The sequence below is a fragment of the Coffea arabica genome, chromosome 6e (genome assembly GCF_036785885.1).
Source record: "Coffea arabica cultivar ET-39 chromosome 6e, Coffea Arabica ET-39 HiFi, whole genome shotgun sequence".
Lineage (NCBI taxonomy): Eukaryota > Viridiplantae > Streptophyta > Magnoliopsida > Gentianales > Rubiaceae > Coffea > Coffea arabica.
The window spans coordinates 11,284,736-11,307,806 of NC_092321.1; the positions used below are offsets into that span (position 1 = coordinate 11,284,736).

Genomic DNA, 23,071 nt, shown 5'->3' on the forward strand with positions numbered 1-23,071 from the left:
TCCCAAAAACACACAAAACGTCCGGTTAATTTTTATTTACCCGTGAACGGTAGGAGTAACTCCTATCTACCCCGTTTAATTTTAAAAGTGAGCACTACAGTCAAATCAATATAAATATCGTTTGCTAAAGCAATGAAAAGGCCACTTTGCTTTTTAGGCAAAAAACTGACTTTGCTAAAAGAGAAAAAGGAAAGCAGTCACTAATACTAAAGAAGGAGATGGTCTGTGTAATGTAACTCTATGCAGTACATAAAAACTTATATTTATAAAGAAACGGAAAGAGGGAACTTTACCGAGTGGTCCACGACACAAGCTTCATGAAGATTGTGAAAGCTCCTTAACAATCATAGGAAAACAATGCAAACGGTCACCTGGAACACACAATTGATGACCTAGCACAAAAACTAGCCAACAAGCAGACTACAACGAAATACACAATGCCCCACATTACTGGAAGCACAAATAGGGGTAAGAACCCGAAGTGAACCACAGAAAAGTCATTGAAGTCCTCAATACCTAATACTTGCCTGACTCAATGAAACTAACAGGCCTGAACAATAACCTGAAAATGCACAAAAATTTAAAAAATTTGTCTAACGAAAAGACCCTGTCACAAAGTAGGTTCCCTCAAAGTCCAAAATTAGTGAGGAAAGCAGACAAACATGAAAATTCCATAACATCTGTCTAGAGCGCTCCTCGCAAAAACAACCGGTCATGTTTCTAAATGTTGAAGCTAGAGTTCAGAAGATTAAAGTTAGCAGGTTTGATGGGTGCGGTCAAAAGTAAGAGCAATAAAGAATCAAGAATGAGAGGCACAAAACTCCCCGGGCATTTAAGCAAAGTTTTGGAAAGGGCTAAAGCGAGCAATTGGCGATAGGTGGTCAAATTCTTATCACACAACAACAACAACAATAGGTTATCCTTTCCTGGCTTCAGAAAGAGAGTGGCACATGCACTTAACGTAGCATAACTACTTCAAAGAGAGATACCTTCAGCATTCAATTCAAAACCAGATGAAAATTTAAAAGGAACAGGGCATCAAAAACCCAACCACTAATCGTTGCTGGCCTCTTCAGATGACACCCATACCAATTCACAACCAATTTTGGCAAACAACATAATCGTGAAAACAACGCTGCTATTTTTCCATTTCATAAACATACTCTTAAGACCTAAAATATCAAGACACACAGATTATCAAGGGACATATTACCTTCAATGTTGCACCACTTGGTAAGTCACAATACAAAGAGAGCATCACAGAGTAAACACTGAAGTTGTTATTATCATTTTTGGTGTGGAAGCTACAAACAAGTTACTAGGACTGCCACCATATTAAATAGCAAGTGTGAACAACTGCAACAGATACTTTGGATCATGTGCTCTCACAAAAAGGTAGCAAACCCCCACTTTTAAGGTGAAAAAAATCTAGATGCATAAGAACTGCAGACTGTTCTGGTTCTCAGCCTTCAAGCTACTCCATATGATATTAGATTTGTAACATTTCCAAATGTGGTCTGCAGGATCCCAATTGAACCCAGTTTTGACAGATAGTAGACAATCTTGTACTTCATCACATTATTAAACTCTAATGTCGCTCTACACCAACATTCTCAGCATTTTAAGTACATCAAGACAATCGAAGTAAACATGCAAAAAGCTACACCAATTACCAGATAACTGAATTTTCCAAGTATAGAAGCAAATAGGACAGGGTAGACTGCTGAGAGAAACCATCCACATTTTATACAGCTCTTGATAAAATATCTACATATCCAACCCAAACGGCAAACACATAAGCATGGAGTGCATATTGGCAGATAGAAGCTTTCTAGACGCCACTAGTTCTAATGTAGCATTTTACCGCTGCTCCAAGGGAAGTTAAACATATTAAGCTTCTTCCATGTTGGCAAAAAAATAATCAAAAGACACGGGAGCTCCCCTTAATTGCAAAACAGTTATGCGAGTTGATTAACAGGCAGTGGAGGTTACAAATGTAAGCATGTTACTATAACATCTTATTCAAAGCAAACTCATAATACAAGTCAGCAGTAACATTCCTTTAAATCCGGAATAGAATGTTACTAATTGAACAGGATAGAGGGACAAATGCTTTTGCAAAGTGGAAGTTGAAAAGGCAAATCTGAGATGCATGGTACAAGTATGCATTAGATAGGAGCCGATGTCAGTGAAGCAGCAAAGAAATACACAGACAAGTACCTGAATATAGCAAAATCCCTGAGACCTACACTACCACTAAGAATCAGCAACATGTGATCAAAAGTCCAAAGAAGTTACAGCAAAAATCCACAAAGCAAGAGAAATCAAAAGAGGAGCGCATACGTATCCATCACAAAAGATGCAAAACTGCTTTGGAACTAAGAGCTTAGTAAGCCCGAAAAGTGTGATTGCCTCTCTGGAATGACAACTTAGACGTGCAAAGGCAAGCAATTGAATTTCAGAGAGCTTTACTTTTCTGCCTATGGTAGAATGAGTTACAGATATGTAATGCACATAGAGTTGCATTTGTCAAGCAAGAAACAAAGAAAGCATGTAAGGATAAACATCTCATTCAATCAAACACGGGAAACAAGTATGCACTGACAAATCTTTAAATACTGAGTGAAACAGCTGTGCGTACTAATTGATTAGCACATAAAGTTCCACGGAGCAAAAGGTGCTTTTACACAAAAGAGAAGTTGGAAATGGCAAGCTATGAGATGGGTTAGCAATTACATTTACACAACAAACAGGAGTAAAGACGTCAAAAAAGAAGCGAAAGACAATGCAGATAAGGACCTTAAAGTGTAACAAACGCCTGAGATAAACTACTAAGTAGAAATCAAAGGTGAGATATTGAGAGTCCAATGAAGTTACATTGAAAATTCACAGAGGAAGAGAAGTTAAAAGAGAAGCCCACAACTATATGTATCAAAGGACATAGTACTGCACACTGGACGTAATTCGCCTCTCTATAATGTCGGTCAACTGAGATACGTTAAGGCAAGCGATTGAATTATAGAGTGCTACCTATGCTGGAATGATATAAGCAATACAGGCATTTCCAAAAAGATCATGTAATGAGAGATCACCCGCATCATGTTAGTCTAGATTAGTCTAGTCTATCCCCTTCGTTTTTCCCCTTCCCCTCTTGGTGTTCAAAATCAAATGTGAGTACAAACTCGTGAGACAGCAGTTGGTCGACACTGGCCCTGTCAGCTGGACTCCGCTGGAGACACAACTCGATGAAATGCCGGAAAGGTGGCCATGCTTCGGGGGGTGCTCGAGGAGGATTCGGCATCCCAGCCATAAAAAATGGCAGGGAAACACCCTTGGTATCCTTCCTCTTGTCATAGTCAATGGGAAATTTCCCCAAATAGAACTCGAGCAGACACATCCCAAGACTCCACACATCCCAATTCTCCACCCCTTCAACAGACAAACGCACCATATAACTCAAGAGCTCAGGGGCCACGTACCGTTCCGCTTCTACATTTGGCACGGGCTGGCAATCTAGATCAAACAAGAGATCCTTAGGAGCCCCGACATCACCAATCTTAAAAGCCATATCAGCGTCGTCGTAGAATATATTGGAAGGACTGAGAAATTTGAAGACAATGTTCTTCTTCCTCAGGTATTGCAGGCCAAACAAGATGTTATCCGCAATATGGGAAAGTATTTCCATATCATGAGTTTGGAAGCCGCTGAGAGGGGAGGTCATGAGGTCATACAACAAGCGGCTGTAACCTCGCTCTGTTTGAACACCGTGACATTTGACGATGGATCGATAGTCAAGTGTGGGAGCAAGGGCCATGTACTCCCTCACCCTATTTTGGCAGCGCTGGTGGTCGTGGATGCGAACAGCTTTCAGCGCGTAAAGTCGGCCGGTGGGTTTGTGTCGGACCCTGTCGACATATCCGATGGAACCCCAGCCCAAGCGCGTGTCATATTCGTAGTCGGCTAGGTTTATGGTTGGCACCCCCAGCGGAGGATCCACCATCGGCAGCCACCAATTGCTTGGTGGAGTCATTTCTCTCTGGCTCCGCCGTTCATCTTCCGCCGAGGTTTTCATCTTCTTCCCCTCGTCCTCGGCCACTTGCATCCTCTTCCTCTCGTCGTCGTCCGCCTTTTGTTTCGTCTCCTGCTGCGCCGCGGTCTCGCTCTTCTTCTCCTCCTCCGCCTTCTCCGCCGCTTGCCTCTTTTTTTTTTTCCTCCTTCGGATCCTCCGCCGCTGTCAGCCCCTTAATTTTGTCCTGCTCAGCCGCTTGCCTCCTTTTTCTCACCTCCGCCGCCGCTTGCTTCCTCGTAAGAAATATCGCGACAGTGGATGACGCCTAGAGCAATAGAAACCACAATTACGTTAATTGCATATAAATGAACTGGCCATTTGGTCCAGTGGTCAACACTGGTGGTGCTGGAGGTCAGGGTTCAATCCCTGCCTTCCACAAATTTGCCACATTATGTGGCTGGTCTTCTGCCCTCGCGGGTAACTCGAGCGGTCCGCTCCCCTCCTTAGGGTATGACGATGTCCAGGGTTCGAGTCCCGCTATTAATGTGTTCGGTGTGGAGTGGGACCTCCTCTCTCGAGTCGCAGGGGATTAGTCGGGTCTTGTAAGGATTGATCTGGATATCTCTGTATTGATTAAAAAAAAAAAAAGGAACGATAGCGGTCCCGGCAATTCGCAATTTGTGATTTTCCCAAGGGAAATTTGCCAAATTGGTCCCTAACATTTACCAAAAACACTTTTTTAGTCCCTAACATATAAAATCAGCCAAAATTGTCCTTCACATTTAAATTGTTATCCAATTTGGTCCTAATGCTCGTTTTTGCTCCTTTCTCCGGCTAAAAATAGCACGCTCCTCTCACGTGGTCATATTTTCAAGGGCAAAATTGGAAAACACAAATCCCAGATCCACTGGGGACGATCCCTGATCTCACGATCTTTATCTTGCTTCGACTCTCTAAGCACAGGTTCACCACAACGGTGACTAAGTTCACCTGAACAGAAGCATATTTGGAGGTGATCAGAAGAGGTGCCGCGTGTCGCTGGTGGAGGCGCGAGGAGAGAGAAGAGGGAGTGAAGTGAGGTGAGGTGAGGTACGCGACGCGCGCCAGTGGCGTCGAGCAGCAGCGGCGGCTACTTCTCGTGGATGCGGGCTGCGGCGTCGGGGCAGGCGGAGGATGAAATAGAGCCGCGCAGTGGCGGCGCGCTGAGCAGCGGGCGGCGTGCGCTGGGGTCGCGGGTGAGCTGGTGGAAGGATCACGCGGGCAGTGCGCAGGGCAGCGGAGCAGAGATCGCGCGGCAGTGGAGAGAGGCGGTGGACAAGCGAGGTTGGAGGGGCGGAGGATGCGGCAGCGGTGATGAGGGCTCTCGGTCGCGATGGAGAAGAAGAAACAGGGGAAAAGAAGAAAGAAGAAGAAAGCTTTTGTTTTCCAATTTTGCCCTTGAAAATATGGCCACGTGAGAGGGACGTGCTATTTTTAGCCGGAGAAATGAGCAAAAACGAGCATTAGGACCAAATTGGATAACAATTTAAATGTGAAGGACAATTTTGGCTGATTTTATATGTTATGGACTAAAAAAGTGTTTTTGGTAAATGCTAGGAACCAATTTAGCAAATTTTCCTTTTCCCAAAATTGCCAAACCCTAACTCTAGTTCTTGTTGGAAAAACAGTGCAAAATTGCCGAATCCCCTTATTATTGCACCAAAAAGTTATAAATGTCCATGTATGTAGAGCGACCAGCAAATGACATATTTCCTTACCAAATTGTAATTAATAGACGATCGTATGGAAGAGGCTTTTGAGAAACCAGCTCAATCTTCGGTGGTTCTTATTAAAGGCTAAAGCGAGCATAAAAAGTCTCTTGGGCCCTCTTAATTTCGATGAAAGTCCAAACAATTTCCTACTTTTAGGGGGTGCTTCCACAAAAATCTACTCCTAATAATTTTACATTTAATTTGCTGGCTTCTTTTGCCTAAGTTTACTTAGTTACTAGCATTCTAACCCGTATGCATGATTTATATTTCAATTCAAAATAATATTTATATATTATAGTATACGATAAAATATATCAAAAAGGCAAAAAATTTAAAGAAGTGTATACTTAATATATTAAAAAAGAGTTTATTTCGTAAGTACAAAATGAACTTTCTTAAATTTAATATCTTAAATAAATTGAAACCAAATTTTGTTAACCTATTGTCTATCGATATATGATAACAATTTGAATAAAATAGTTTAATTTATAATGATTTACATAATAGAATAATTGTAAACTTATTTATCAATATCATGTTATACTTATACCTATATATCAAAAATTTTTAAAATAATCTTTGTAAAACGTGTTTTTAAAATTATTAAAAACTATCTTTTCCATTCTATCTTACCTGCTAACTGGCTATCCGCTGCCTTCTATGACTTTCAGAACTCTTGTCATGATGTCATTCTTTCTGTCATATCCTCATTCTTTCTTTTCCCGTCTCTTCGTGCAATTTTGCAGTAGTTTATCTTTTTTTTTTCTACTTCTCCCAGCAATATGAGTTTTTGATTTAGTGTTAAGAAAAATTAGTTTTATTAAACGATGTGTGAAAAAATGTGTTTTTTATTTTAGAAAGTAAATAAAGAAAAAGGGCCTAAAATCGGACTTAGAAAGTATAACGGTTTTGGCCACAAAATAATAGCCTAAAAAGGGTTTTTAGGAAAAATAGGAGTCGCCACTTGGTATTGAGTTTAGGTGTACTAAGTCATCTAAAATATATTTTTAAATAATAAATAAAAATAATAAAACCACTTTTAAATGACTCCAAGCCTTTTAAAATAAGAGAAAAAGGTTCGGGAGTTGCGGTTGAAGAAAGGGAAAACAAATATTTGATATATCCAAATTTAAAGCACCCTTTCAATTTTAATCAAAACTAGTTGCGAGATTTAGTCGAAAATTGTTTTAGTCTAATCTATAAAACTTATCATATTATAATGTGTTTATATGGATGCGAATCTAGACCTAGGAAGGTGTATCGGAAGGGTCGGAATGTCTTTTTGAAATTTAATTGGTGAAAATCGCATTAATTGCGACGCTTAAAATTGATTCCTTGAAAAGGTCACGAATATGCAAAATATGAGATTCAAAGGAAAAAGAAAAATTATAATAGATAAATATACGTGACCTATAAAAGAGGAATGCTACATAACGGGTTCAGAAGACTAAGGTTCATAACTCAATTTTCCTTTTTATAGAGGGAATATGAGCGTGCTAAGGCTAAAAAATCATACTCATTCATTTCCCATATTTGGAGGGTGACTCCCCTAACCTAGTCAAGCAAATGGACTATCCTACTTTTGATTTTCTAAATGGAATGCAAGTCTAAATGTCATATTTCGCGCACGTAGTGATAAAAGAGATAATTTATAGGGGAAAATCATGCAAAATGAGAAAAATGATCTTAAAATAAAAAAAAATATGTATGAAATGTAATGGATGTCACGTAATCATGTGATTCTAGTGCGAAAACAGCCTAAAGGGTCTAATATTGGACTAACACATGTCTATAAGTTATCACTAGTGTTTGATTAGTGAGAAATCAGGGAAAAGGCCACAATTAGCGTTTGACTAATGTGGTGATGTCATACAGTTATTATAACATAATAAATCATATAAAATATAATTCAATCAAGTAAACACACAACCATATGGTGCACATAACACATAAAAGCATAATATCTAGATGCAAAGATTCGAAAGAAAGTGAATAAACACATAAGCACACAAGCAAATAAACGCCCATAAAAATCTAACAATTACATTTATCTAACTAATTATATTTTTGACAAAATGAAAACCTATCTATTACATAACTTAACTAAATATATATCTTGAGCATCTATTTATTACAATTTGGCATTTAAATGCCCTCTAAATGATCATCAAAAATTAAATATAATAAATGGAAATTTAAAATGAATAAAAATAGTTAAATACAAGAAAAATCACTCAAAACATGCAATCACAAATAAAAAACACATAGGAGCATATAAGAAGGTTTAAAATAATATTAGAAGGTACCTCCCTTGAAGTAGTGGTTAAATAAGGTTGGATTTGCCCTATTTGTACTCCAAAATCAATAAAATGATCAAGACACCAATTTAATTAACAAATAAAAGGAATAATATGTAAACATAGTGCAAATTTACTTGATCATTATAAAGAAATGAAAATAATCATGAAATCTACCAATTAAAAGCATTTAAATGACGTATAATTAATAATTAAAGAAGATAAATCATAAACAACTTATATTTGAGAAATTACAGCTATAAGGGACCTAATTGCAAAAAATTAAGAAAGTTTTGGAGATCAATTACAATTATTACAAAGAATAAGGGGCAAAATTACAATTATTATATAGGAGCACATAAGAAGGTTTAAAATAATATTAGAAATTACCTCCCTTGAAATAGTGGTTAAATGAGGTTGGATTTGTCCTATTTGTACTCCAGAATCAATAAAATGGTCAAGACACTAATTTAATTAATAAATAAAAGGAATAACATGTAAACGAAGTGCAAATTTACTTGATCATTATAAAGAAATGAAAATAATCATAAAATTTACCAATTAAAGCATTTAAATGAAGTATAATTAACAATTAAAGAAGATAAACAACTTATATTTATATTTGAGAAATTAAAGCTATAAGGGACCTAATTGCAAAAATTAAGAAAGTTTTGGGGAATAAATTACAATTATTACAAAGAATAAGGGTCGAAATTAAATAAAAATAATGTTTAGGGACCAAATTAAAATTAATCGAGGGACCTAATTGAAATAGGGCTAAAGTTATTAGGGCTATAGTAAAATTGTTCAAATGGTTAGGGACTAATCTACAATTTATGTCGTCAGATTTCTTGATAAAAGGCTATTGGGCAATTTTTATTTCTTCTTTGGGCCAGAAATCATCTCAGCCCAACAGATATCCAAAGAAGAAAGAGTGGGCCAGTCTATCCTTTTTATCAATTAAGGCCTACCAAAATAAACCAAACTTCTCTACACAACTCAACCAAATTAAACCTAATCAAATACTCAGCTTATTTTACTAAAACCCAATAAGATAATAAATCAATTAAAAAGTATTAAACCCTAATTTCATCCTAAAATCCAGAATTAATCTGCCCAAAAAGTCCACTTAAAATATGCAAAAGTAGAATTAAAACTTAAAAGGGGCAAAATTGACTTATTTTTCCAGGTTTTGGGCCTTAGTGGAATTATGTGCGAAAGGTCAGGGGTCAAAAATGAAATTTTTCTAAAAATGCATGCAAGCTGTTCGAACTTTGCAGAGAAGTTGCAGACCCAGCAACTCTCAATGAACACACGAAGATGATTGCCACAAGTTCACATCATCTTCCAAGCACAGAAGGTTTTATACAATCCAAACACATGTTGCACTTTTAGCGAACATTTGATTACTTGATGGATCTATCCACCTAGATAGAATAATACTTAAAAATATGAAAGTAAGTTTTTCATCTAAAATAGTAAGTTAACTGTAATAAATTAGTAACTTTTATACTTCAGAAGGTAAATTGGGATAAACTATTAAACTTACTTTTTAAATAAATAAATTATTACTTTATATCCCAAACTTACTTTTTAGAGAGTAAGTTTAATTCAAGTAATAGTAAGTTTTTATTCATAAATAGTAATTCTTACTGATAACATGGTAAATTTGATTAATAATCAAAACTTACTGATTTATGAGACACATGTACTATTTTACTTTAAAACATATTTCAAACTCGTATAACGAAATTGCAGACCCAGCAACTCTCAATGAACACACGAAGATGATTGCCACAAGTTCACATCATCTCCCAAGCACACAAGGTTTTATACAATCCAAACACATGTTGCACTTTTATCGACCATTTGATTACTTGATGGACCTATCCACCTAGATAGGATAATATTTAAAAATAAGAAAGTAAGTTTTTCATCTAAAATAGTAAGTTAACTGTAATAAATTAGTAACTTTTATACTTCAAAAGGTAAATTGCAATAAATTATTAAACTTACTTTTTAAATAAATAAATTATTACTTTATATCCCAAACTTACTTTTTAGAGAGTAAGTTTAATTCAAGTAATAGTAAGTTTTTATTCATAAATAGTAATTCTTACTGATAACATTGTAAATTTGATTAATAATCAAAACTTACTGATTTATGGGACACATGTACTGTTTTACTTTAAAACATATTTCAAACTCGTATAAGGAAATTTATTTGAATTAACAATAAGATGTTTTATTAGTGATTAATACTTAGTACCTTAGTTAGTAAGTACTCGTAATATACCTGTATAATACATGATTATAGGTATAATTTAAATTTTTTTTGTATTTATATATTTTAAAATACTATGCAAAATAGTTTGAATTTTCACATAATCTCATAAAATATGTAATTTCAATTTTTGAAAAGTTTGAAAGTTTGGATAACAATAACAACAAGTCTTCCTAGTTATATATAGAATATCATTTGTTTATATATCACAATTTTTATATTTTAACACATATGAATATAATAAGATGATAAAGTTTTAATAAATTTAGATATGGGACACAAGCAATAACAAGAGTTAAAGCCCAAACAAAATGAGAAATAATATAACAATAAAAATGACCAAATTAGTATAACAATTAATATAAGAAAATCAGTATGATATGGACTTTTTTCCTTAGGAGATTGTTCATAAAAATGGGATCCAATAATTATAAATGAAAATCACATGCGTATATAATCTATTGTATAATTTAAATTAAATTTAGTTCATGTATAAAATGGTCCTAAAATAATTAAAACACTATGATACGATGTTATTTTAACAACATAATTAGGGATATTTTACCATATTTGTATCTCACATCTAATCATTAAAGTTAATTTGAGCAAAATAAATTTTTGACAATAGGATTATTTTGAAGTTAGTTAACAAGTTGAGATTTTTTAAACAATAAAAGTGAAATATTTTGGGAACTTAGTTGTTTATTTTCCCATAATTAAAAATTGCTATATTTTAGCAATTGTTGCCATTGACTTTCCATTATGTAGACTAATTTTTATCAATGCAAAATTAGTTTTATTAACAATAATTGAAGTTCCATTGATCCGAGGATTGGCATTCTATTGCTATTATTTTATTTGTAAATATTTAACCTAAGTAATAAAATAAATAATAGCTACTTAAAAAAAGGAAAATTGGTGCTCAATTGATTATGGTGTAAAATATTAGTATACAATTAATTAGAGCTTGAAATAGAATTAAATTTATTTAGTATTTTGCTGCTAACAACTTTGACCCCATTTAATGGTTAAAGAAAAAATAAAAGAGACGTAGAGATTGGGATTGGTTCCTTAGTATGAAAAAGGAAAGTTCTTCTAAAGTAATTCTTCGTGAAATTCTGGATACATATGAAATTAGAAATGTGATAACTTTGCAATTCATTCTCATTCATGATGAATTTCTTTGATTCTATATAGAATCACAATTTTTTTCGTTCAGCACGAAAATATTCTTTTTTTTGTCATATTGATGGCTTTTGCTTTTAAGATTATCTACATGTCGGTGGTTAGTATTATTGACAAGGTTAGAGTTCATGGAAAATTTTACTAATTTTAGAAGAATTATGTATTGTAAAAATGGTTTAATAATTTTCTACTAAGCATAACTACTGCATACAAAAGGAAAAGATATTTGATTTTATTTTGCTTTGATTAGAAGAACTTGTGCTAGTAATAAAGAAAATTTTAATTTAACAATCAACGTACACATGATTACAGTAATTTTTTAGTCAATTAAACTAATATATGCCATAAAGTAGTAAGATTTAGTTATTTGTGAATTGATAATTTTAACAGTTTACATAACATTCATCTATAAAAAATTATGATTATTATAAAATGACATTTTATAATAATTTACATACCATTTGCCAATAAAAAAAGAGTTTGATAGAAAAAATATGGATACAAATCCATAATGTAAATGATACAAAGTATGTTTGAAAGTCACAAAACTTAACATATGGGTAATTTTATTATAATTTTCAAAGATTGTACTACATTAATACAACTTTAATTTTTATACTTGTGATCCAGAAAATAAATTTATTAAAATTTTACCATTTTATTAAATTCATAGGCATTAATATATGAAAATTGTGATGTATAAGTAAGTGCTATTTTATATACAACTTGAAAGATTTGTTGTTATTGTAATACAACTTTAACTTTTATTCTTGTGACCCAGTAAATAAATTTATTAAAACTTTACCATTTTATTATATTCATAGGTATCAATATATGGAAATTGTGATGCATAGATAAGTACAACTCTATAAATAACTCGAAAGATTTGTTGTTATTGTCATCCAAACTTTCTAACCCTTCACAAATTCAAAAATAATTCAAAATTTATAATATGACAAATTATTCTTACATATTTTATAAGGTCATATGCAAAAAAAAAAAAATTTCATAATATATTTAAAATGCTTAAAACATATAACATTTATAAATGATACGTACAATTGTGTATCATACATTTACATTGCGAGTAATTACTAACTATAATACTAAATTTCAATCATTAATTAAAAATCTTAGCACTATTTCAAATAAACTTCCTAATACTTGTTTCATATAAGTTTTTTAAGTAAAATAGTAAATTTATACCACAAACTAGTAGGTTTTGACTGCTAACCAAATTTACTATTCTATCAACAATATTTACTATTAATCTATAAAATCTTACTATTACTTGAACTAAACTTACTCCCCAAAAAGTAAGATTCGGATATAGAGCAGTAATTTATTTCAAAAACAAAGTAAGTTTCATATTTATTCCAATTTATTTTTTGAGACATAAAAGTTACTAATTTATAGAGTTAACTTACTATTTTTTATGTAAAACTTACTAACCAAATTTTTAAATACTATCTTATTTAGGTGACCAGTCCAATAGGTAATCAAATGGTCGCTAAAAATATTTTTACTTGTTTTATCAAGTAAAAACAGTTTCGTTACTATAACGATCGTTACTTCAGACTTTTCCGAATGAAATAGTTGTTTGGATTGAGCATTATTTCCCCAATTTTATTTGCTTACATCATCATTACAATTTCCAATACACTGTTTTATCTTTCCAATTATCTTTTTATCTCACATACATCACATCACAAAAAGTGCTACAGTAGAAATATCCCAAATAACTTACAATCCAAACAAACCCAGTGTACTTGTCTAGTGGTTCACCTCCCATTCCCCATACACAAAAAAGAATGATTTTCTCTAATTCATTTGGTTTGGACAAAATTGTACATTTATTTATGAAGTTTTGTGACAGCTAAGAAATTTGACAAAATACATATTTAACTATTATTAATAATTAGAATAACTATCATCTAACTATATTTAGACATCTTTACTAATTAATTTTGTTCTTACCAAAAAAAATTAATACCTGAATCTATCTAAACGAATGACCTAGAGGCACTTAGTAGCTTGAAAGCTCTAATTTCAATTAACTATTTTCTCTGACCTAAGTGACGTGCCTAATTGAAGAGAATTAATTATTCAATGGATACTCGAATTTTACCTATTTTTGCAATGAACTCGCCTCCAATCAATTTTACTAATAATTTGTCTTTCTTCTAATAACTTCTATCTTTTTAATAAATTTTGAATTATTTTATTTATTCATATATGACAACTTTGCTTAATGTGAATTCAATTTTATATTAGTAAATTTATTAGACCTAATAATAAATCATTCTAGGAAAAAAGTAGATTGGTGCTTTTTTTTGTCATGAACTAAAATGAATATGACTAGGTGTATAATTGTATTCATGAGAAAATTTAATTACTATTTCAAAGAATACCTATTATTTCTTTTTTGTATATGCATTATACTATTTAATGAATATTATTACATTGTGGTAAATTTACATACTAAAGTTTCTAAAGCTAATATGGTAGTTAAATGCTCGGACTAATAATTTTCTGATGTAATTTCAATAATATGTAAAAAAATATTTTTATTGAACTATTTATGCCTTTTTATTTTTTTATTTTTTAAGTGTAAATAAAAGGTTCGACCCTGAACTTCTCGCTTACATTCCCTCTTCTCCTTCCACCCAACACAACCCTTCCGTAACTGTTTATGCCTTGTATCAATTTGTAACTAATGGTAATAAAAAATATTGCACGAGATGAATACTATTTGTATGTAAATGGATGAATGAACATTGCCACCTCAACCATGGGTTAATCCCAATATACCCTCTCCAACTAAAATAACACGCACTTTGGCCCCCCGTCCACATATGTCAGACGAATTAATAGCCTCGAAGGAAGCGAGTAATTTTCTTTCAGATTTGACCCTGAATAGCTAACTAATTGCTAAGAATAGAGAGTTGTTTTAAAGCCAAACAACTATAAATGGGATAGTGTTGGTAAATTATGGAAGCACACAAGAAACACAAAACTTACAACACGAAACACTATTATAAACATTTAGAAAATGTCTCAGCATATCTAGCTCCAGCAACTCATCAACACGAAGATATAATACAACTTGTGACTATGGGAAATGACACCATTGTGCATCTCATTGGCGACAGATGAACCGGTAATAATGTTTCTTGGGTTCTCTAACTATCTATGAAAGTAATTGTGCATCTGAGCATCTTCGATGGGCAGAGTTTGAAGTGTGCAAAAAATAAAAGGAGATTACCGAGCGATTTTTGGCTGCAAGAGTTAGAAAGAAAGAATAAAAGAACAGAAAACATGAAGAAAATATGTGAAGGACTAAGAGCATGTCTGTGAAAATATCTTCCAAACGTTTTCAGCATATTTTATTTGCGGCTTGTAGCAGTAATTCACACGTAATTTTACCACTTATATTGTTTTGATTGGAGGGGGGGGGGGGGGGGGGGGTGAAGTGGGATTAACCCCATGATTCAAGGGAGCAAAGTGCCATTCATCCTATCTAAAATGCGTTAGCCTTGTGGGGGACAAAAACCTATGCAGACAACAATGGCGACTTGCATTTTGTTTGAAAAGTTTCGAAACATATTAACAGACAATTGGCTAGTTTTCGGTGTCATCCATCCCAATAATAGTCCTGTTCTCTTTTCTTATGATTAGTTGATGTTCATTGCGATTCTACAGTCAATAGAATGGTGAAATTATAAAAGGGAAAGAAAGGCCTTACCGAAGTCATTGAACTAAATATACTCTCAAGGTGAAATCCAGATAGAATATGCAAAAGATAGAATTACTGACATTTTGCCAATTAATTCAGCCCGCAACAGTAAGCATTAAAATAAGTTGGCATAAAACCTTCCTTGCTAAACAATTACCACCTTCCGAATTCAAAAAGAAAAATTAGCGCATGTTGTAAGTTTTATTGCAAAGTGAATTAAACAAGGAAAGTGCCTTAATGCAAGCTAACAACATACAAAGTGAATTAGGCGTACTAAGCTAAATCAAATAAGTAGTAAAGGGATTTAATCTTCTGTCTCATTCCGGCTTTACAGTTTACATCCTCAATTTCCCCTCCCAGAGCCGTCCACTTCCATTCCTTTCTTCCCCAAAACCTCCACCACAACTTCCTTGTCCTCTCGGTTTAACCGAGAAACCCACCAGCCCAACACCGGAATAAACCTTCTACTCCTACTTTTCTTCCACACCTTTTGCTTGTACGTACAATGCATCATTAATTTTTTGAGGCAAACAAGAAAAATAAGTATAAACCCAGAAAAATGTATATTTTCTTGAATTTTGGACACTAAATGCAATGTCTCTTGCCTGTAACTCGCCTCCATATAGTATAGATCTAGACGGAAATTACATTTTGCATGTACCCGCTGATACTCCTATTTTCAGGGGTGATGAATACGAATGGGAGCATCCTCTGGGTGTGGGATCTTATGGAGGAGTACATAAAGTGCGTAACAAGGAAAGCAACAAGTGTTTCGCCATTAAAGAAAAGCGAATATGGCCAAAAGATGAGATCTTGAAAAGGGTTTATCAAGAAATCAAACTCGCAGGGAATTTGATTCATCCAAACATTCTTACCATTCTTGCTGTCGAGAGCCTCCCCGGAAAAGTTAGATTTCTTTCCAACTTGATGGGTATGGACATGGATAATTTTCATTGTAAAGATGAAGCAATATTGGCTTTTGTGGCAAAACAGCTTTTAGAGGCTCTTTCCTACCTTAATCAACAAGGCATTGTCCATAGAGACCTGAAACCCTCAAATATCTTGTTGTCTCGTGATTGTAGCTTGATTAAAATATGTGATTTTGAGACTAGTGTAAACGTATCAACCCATGTTTCACCACTGACGGATGCCGGTGTACTCAAGTACTCAGCACCAGAATTGCTGGACACTAGTCTAAGCGTTAAAGGTACGTACAATTCTGATACCTGGAGCATGGGCCTGTGTCTTCTCCAATTTTATCTGAATCGGTTTCCGATCAAGTTTAAGAGGAATGACTTCGCCAGTGTGTTGTCTCAAATTGTATTTGATGGTGAACCTCCAACAGCGCCGCCCGATTGCTCCAAAGAATTTCAAGATTTCATTTCCCTATGTCTACAGCGCCAACCCAACAGAAGAGCTAGTCTTCAAAAACTGAAGGAACATGATTTCATCAAGTTGAACACCACTGTAGGCAGAGACGGCAAGAATCTTGATGAAAAATATTGCTCTAAATTCTGTTTGGTTGGGAACGTGGGATGAATATGAAATTGCATGCTGCAGAGATTTTAATTAGAGTTCGAGGTAGATCCGAAATTTTTCTAATTCTGGACTTTCATTCCTCTTTTGGAAAATTCTTTAGTTACTCTTTTCCTTTCCAATTGTATAGACAGTCAAACTTTATGTTTCCATGGAGGTGATCACTTTCGTTGACTATTAGACAAATATTGGAGTATGTTGAATATGATAGATGATCAATACAAATAGTTTTATGTTCCAAATTTGCCAGTCATGTACTTGTTTTTGCAAGTAACACTGCAGCAGTTCCTTTTTCTGTTTGTAGTAATGGTTGGTTTAATGGGATTTGCAATCTGAACCATACAAGGAATTTAGGAAAACATATTTGATCCAAGAATGTTTAAACAATTAATATTGACTCAATCTTAGACTGAAAATTGAACAAAATCTCAGGTCATTGGATATATCCAGTTAGCATTGGATATATCCAAATAATTTTGCAATATGCAGTTAGCAGTTGGTAAATTGCGCTGCACTTGGACCGAGGGTTGTCTGATTTGGTCCAGTGTTCTCTCAACCCATTTTTGTACACTTACGTAAAATATTTTGTGATTGTGGCTCATTTAATTTTTGTTTAACGGTGGTAAATTTGATTTTGATTTCTTTGGTGATTTTATATAAATTTCTTTGATAATTGTATTCAACTTGATGGGTTGGGTCATGAGTCGAGAAAGGTATTGACGAAAAGAACTTCTATAAAGAGCTTTGGCCTAATAGATTTGGGCGGGTGCTGATAAATTTGCTTTTTTCTTTTTTCTTTTTTTTAAAGCTTTTCCTTTTGCTTTTAGCGGACTAACAGGATCCGAGAACGTGGGATAGATATGAAAATGCGTAGTAGACATTTTATTCGCAACGGATCTTCTGTCCCACATCCCGTGTCACTCTTTGTATCACTTTTTATTATATTGCTATTTCTCCTATACAAACATCATGTTTTAATTCTTTTTTGTTTTCTTAAGATCCAATAACTATTAATTGAGTAAAAAATAAATATAGCAGTTTCAAAAAAGTAATATATAATAGAAAATTAAAAAATATATCAGAAAATTCATAAAAAATCTCATTGATTTTTTTATGCACTTTTGATTTTTTTAGTTTGTTAAATTTTGTGTATTACTCAATTAATAGTTATTGGATTTTAAGGAAACAAAAAATAACTAAAACATGATGTTTGTGTAGCAGAAATAGCAATATAATAAAAAGTGGCACAGAGAGTGCCACAGGATGTGGGACAGAAGATCCGTTGCGTCATTTCGGAGCTTTGAGATAGATCCAAATTCTTTCCATTTCCGGACTTTCTTTCTGTTTTTGGAAAATTGTTTCTTTACCCTTCTATTCTTACTGACCGCAATCCAAAACCTAGCCAGACCATGTTGAGCAGGCCAGATCTTTTGAAAAAGAAAAAGAAAAAGGAACATTAGGAGTCACCATATCCTCCTATAAATACTATGTAGTCTCGGTGCACATTCTCATTCTCATCCCATCGCAGAAACATTTAAAGCCAGTATTTTCATAAGATGGCATATTTACACCATTTCTGCTTCTTGCTCTCTCTGGCCCTTCTCATCAACTACCCAAATGCAGCTACTTTTACCATCCGAAACCAGTGCCCTTACACTGTATGGACAGCAGCAGTCCCTGGTGGTGGCCGACGCCTAGACCACGGCCAAACTTGGACCCTCAACGTAGCACCTCACACGGCACAAGCCCGCATCTGGGCTCGAACCAAGTGCACTTTCAACAGTGCTGGTCAAGGCCATTGTGAAACCAGTGACTGTAATGGTGTCCTCCAGTGCAAGGCCTATGGTCAACCGCCAAATACGCTAGCAGAATATGCACTGAACACAAAAACAAATAACTTGGATTTCTTTGATATATCCCTTGTTGATGGTTTCAATGTTCCTATGGCATTTACCCCGGTCTCCAACAAGTGCCGCGGCATTAGGTGCACAGCTGATATCAACGGGCAATGTCCTAGAGTGCAGGAATAGAACCCACAGGATAAAACAATTCAAGACAAAACTCAAAGTCAAATAAGTATTGCAGCGGAAACGAAAATCGAAGGAACAAAAACAAGGACAAGAGCCGAAAACAAGCAGAGCTCTAGGAGGACCAATGTATCTTATTCTTCTCAACTCACGGCACATCTGACAAGGCTACTAGTAGTGGTTTATATAGACCATTTAGTCTCCTAAAACTTAGTTTCCAAATCACAAAGGGAATACAATTGGACTTGGATTTAAAGAAACCATTACCGACTAGGAAACCAAGACTTGATTTAACTACTACATAGCCTCCCTTAAATCAAGATCTTCAAATTTCACCATGCCGAGCATCTTCTTCAATTTCATGAATATCTCCAATTTGAGCGGCTTTGTCAAAATATCAGCTACTTGATCTTCACTTCTACAATAATCAATGGAAATTTCTTGCTCTTGAACTAACTCACGAATAAAATGATACTTGATGTCAATATGCTTGCTGCGTCCATGAAAAATTGAATTTTTTGTCAACTCAATAGCAAACAAACTATCACAAAGTATTATGGTAGGACCATCTTGCTTGTGTTGTAAGAATCCAAACATTTTCCGCAACTAAAGTGCTTGAGTAGCACTACTTGTGACCGCCATGTACTCGGCTTCTGCTGTGGACAAAGCAACCACCTGTTGTTTCTTTGAGAACCAAGAAAATACACCAGATCCCAAGTAAAATGCATAATCAGAAGTGCTTCTCCTTCGTATCGTGTCACCAGCTCAATCACTATCAGTGTATCCAACAAAGTTGTTATCATGTGAAGATGAATAAAATATACCGTCAGATTGCGTACCTTGAACGTATCTCAAAATTCTCTTAGCAGCTTGCAAGTGAGACTGGCATGGAGACTCCATGAATCTACTAATCAAACCAACTCCATAAGTGATGTCAGGTCTCGTAGAAGTTAAATTATTGAGACTTCCCTCCAACCTCCTAAAATAAGTAGCATCAACAAAATCACCAGTACCATCTTTGGTTAATTTCAATTTTTCTTCAATCGGCGTCATCATTGGTTTAGCCACATCCATCTTAAACTTCTTCAGAATATCACTTGCATACTTCCTTTGTGAGATAAAAATTACATCATCCAACTGATGAACCTCAATACCAAGAAAATAAGACATCAATCCCAAATATGTCATCTCAAATTGACTAATCATGGCCTCCCTGAATTCAGAAATTAGTTTGGGATTGTTGCCTGTAAATATCAAGTCATCCACATACAAGCATACAATAAGGACATCCCCTTCAGGGTTAAATTTGATGTACAAAGTGTGCTCATATGGATATCTCAGAAAATCATGCTCAACAAAATAAGTATCAATGCGAGTGTACCAAACTCTAGGAGCTTGTTTCAAATCATATAATGCCTTTTCAATCTATATACTTTGCTTTCTTGACCTTTTCTAACATAACCTGCAGGCTGCTCAACATATATCTCTTCTTCAAGAAAACCATTTAAAAATGCGGATTTCACATCCATTTGATGAATTTTTCAACAATTATTTGCAGCAAGTGACACAATCATACGAACCATATCAAGTCTGGCAACTGGTGTAAAAATTTCAAAATAATCAATACCTGCCTTCTACTTATAGCCTTTGACAACCAATCGCGCTTTGAAACGATCCACCTCTCCTGTTGGCTTATACTTGGTCTTATAAACCCATTTCACTCCAATTGGCTTCTTTTCAGGTGGGATAGTGGTCAACTCCCATGTGTCATTTTTCTCAATGGCATGAATTTCTTCATCCATTGCACGAACCCAACGATCATCTTTGACAGCTTCTTTAAATGAGACAGGGTCACAATCTGCAAAAAGAGCAAAATTTACAATTGCTGTATCAGTTAAATCATCATCTGTTCCAACAACATAATCATCAAATCGGGCTGGCATGCGGCGTTCTCTCTGTGGTCGACTGGATGTCTCAACCTGAATAGTAGAAGTTGAGGGATCACCATAAGAGTGCACAACTTGCTCCACTACTTGCTTACTAGCACTCGGTCCCATAATGGGAGAAATGAATAGATATTTTGGTGATGTCTCAAGATCTTTTCTAGACCAATCCCAAATTCTATGTTCATCAAAAGTTATATCTCTGCTAACAATCACCTTTCCTGTGTTTGGATTGAATAACTTATATCCCTTTGTCTTATGACTATATCAAATAAAAATACACTTCTCTGCTTTGTCATCCAATTTTTTTCTCAACTGATCTGGAACATGCGCATACGCAAGACAGCCAAATACCTTGAAGTGAGAAATATCCGATTTCATGCCAGTCCAAACCTCTTGTGGGGTCTTCCCAAAATTGCATCTAGTAGGACACCTGTTCAAAACATAAATAGCACAAGAGACTGCTTTTGCCCAAAAGAATTTAGGAATACCTTTAGAGTGCATCATAGATCTCACCATGTCCATCACAGTCCTATTCTTTCTTTCTGTCACACCATTTTGCTGAGGTGTATATCTGGCTGTCAATTGATGTTTTATACCACTTTCCACTAAATAGTCATCACAAACAAGATACTCAGTGCCTCTGTCAGTTCTCAAAATTTTAATACAGTAGCCACTCTGCTTCTCTATATAATTTTTGAAAATTATTTCTTTGATTCTGCTGGTGATTGTTTTTCTGATCCCTATTAGAATTGTTTCTGGGATGGTAAGAATAATTACCTCTTCCACGACTAGGAAATTTACCTCTGCCTCCACGTCCTCTACCTCTGAAGTTCTGGCCCCTTTGATTTGTGTCCATACGATTCACCTCCTTTTTTCCTGTTGGGTGATCCACCTTGGCTTGTAACACCTCTTCTACTGTATCCGATGGCTGCTGATTCAAGGACATCTCATACGTCAGCAATTCACCTTCCAATTCAGCAAGTGACAAATTGTCAAGGTCCTTTGTGGCTTCAAGGACCGTCTTCTTAGTGTGAAATTTGGCAGTTAGAGATCTTAGAACTTTTTCAACAACTCTAACCTCTTCCAAATTCTCACCATTGGACTCCATGTCGTTGACAATTTCTTTAATTGTACCAATAAAATCTTTAACTGACTCCGTGGATTTTATCTGGGCCAACTCAAATTGTCTCCTAAGTTCCTGCAATCTGATTTTTCTCACACTAGCAGCACCTCGATTTGAGTTCACTAAAATTGTCCAAGCCTCTTTTGCCGACTTTGCATGTATAAATTTGTTGGCAACATGCAACTGGACTTGAGTGTTGAAATAATACATTGCCTTGCAATCCAACTGTCTATTTCTCTCTAGTTCTTTAACTGCATTGCTTGATAATTCTATACCTTCTACCGGTTCCGTGTATCCTGTTTCGACAATATTCCAAACTCCAATATTGTGAAAAAAATTCTTCATCATCGACCTCCAAGCCTCAAAATCGTTTTTACCGTCGAAGATAAAAACGTAACAATTGTGCAAATAATTTGGATCCATATTTTAATTTCTCAGGATCTCAAACAAAGCTCTGATGCCACTTTGTAGGAATAGAACCCACAGGATAAAACAATTCAAGACAAAACTCAAAATCAAATAAGTATTGCAGCAGAAACGAAAACCGAAGGAACAAAAACAAGGACAAGAGCCGAAAACAAGCAGAGCTCTAGGAGGCACCAATGTATCTTATTCTTCTCATCTCACGGCACATTTGACAAGGCTACTAGTAGTGGTTTATATAGACCATTTAGTCTCCTAAAACTTAGCTTCCAAATCACAAAGGGAATACAATTGGACTTAGACTTAAAGAAACCACTACCGACTAGGAAACCAAGACTTGATTTAACTACTACATAGAGCATTGAAGGCTCCCGGAGGCTGCAACAATCCATGCACAGTTTTCAAGACTGATCAATATTGTTGCAACTCCGGGACCTACGAATTATTCGAGGTTTTTCAAGCAGAGATGCCCTGATGCTTATAGTTACCCCAAGGGATGATCAAACTAGCACCTTCACTTGCCCTGGTGGAACTAATTATCGGGTGGTATTTTGTCCCTGAAAATTGCGGTCTGATCCACAAATGCAACAATAACAGTTGTTTTTGCTCATGTATTCTTAGGAAAATTATGCACCGTGTAAGAATAAATCAAATAATGCAGCTCCTAATATAGAAGAATAGGAACGGTGCATGAGCTGCTTATTATGAGCATATGAATAAAACGAATTATTAAGAACACTTTTAATTAGGCCAA

The 23,071-nt window shown here is 34.9% G+C and overlaps 2 protein-coding genes and 1 pseudogene across 2 annotated transcripts; 2 read left to right on the plus strand and 1 right to left on the minus strand.

Annotated features, from left to right (window-relative positions):
* Positions 1 to 3,112: 3,112 nt before the first annotated feature.
* On the minus strand, positions 3,113 to 4,030 carry LOC113696345 (mitogen-activated protein kinase kinase 4). The gene has a single exon (XM_027215772.1). It carries the CDS (start codon positions 4,028 to 4,030, stop codon positions 3,113 to 3,115), a length of 918 nt encoding a protein of 305 aa, XP_027071573.1.
* Positions 4,031 to 15,856: 11,826 nt separating this feature from the next.
* LOC113696347 (mitogen-activated protein kinase kinase 4-like) lies at positions 15,857 to 16,801 on the plus strand. Its single transcript, XM_027215773.1, has one exon. It carries the CDS (start codon positions 15,857 to 15,859, stop codon positions 16,799 to 16,801), a length of 945 nt encoding a protein of 314 aa, XP_027071574.1.
* A 1,553-nt stretch (positions 16,802 to 18,354) lies between these two features.
* On the plus strand, positions 18,355 to 22,878 carry LOC113696348 (thaumatin-like protein; annotated as a pseudogene).
* Positions 22,879 to 23,071: the final 193 nt, after the last annotated feature.

Coding starts and splice junctions, on each gene's coding strand:
- LOC113696347 (XM_027215773.1), top strand. CDS start 15,857: ATGTCTCTTGCCTGTAACTCGCCTCCATATAGTATAGATCTAGACGGA.
- LOC113696345 (XM_027215772.1), bottom strand. CDS start 4,030: ATGACTCCACCAAGCAATTGGTGGCTGCCGATGGTGGATCCTCCGCTG.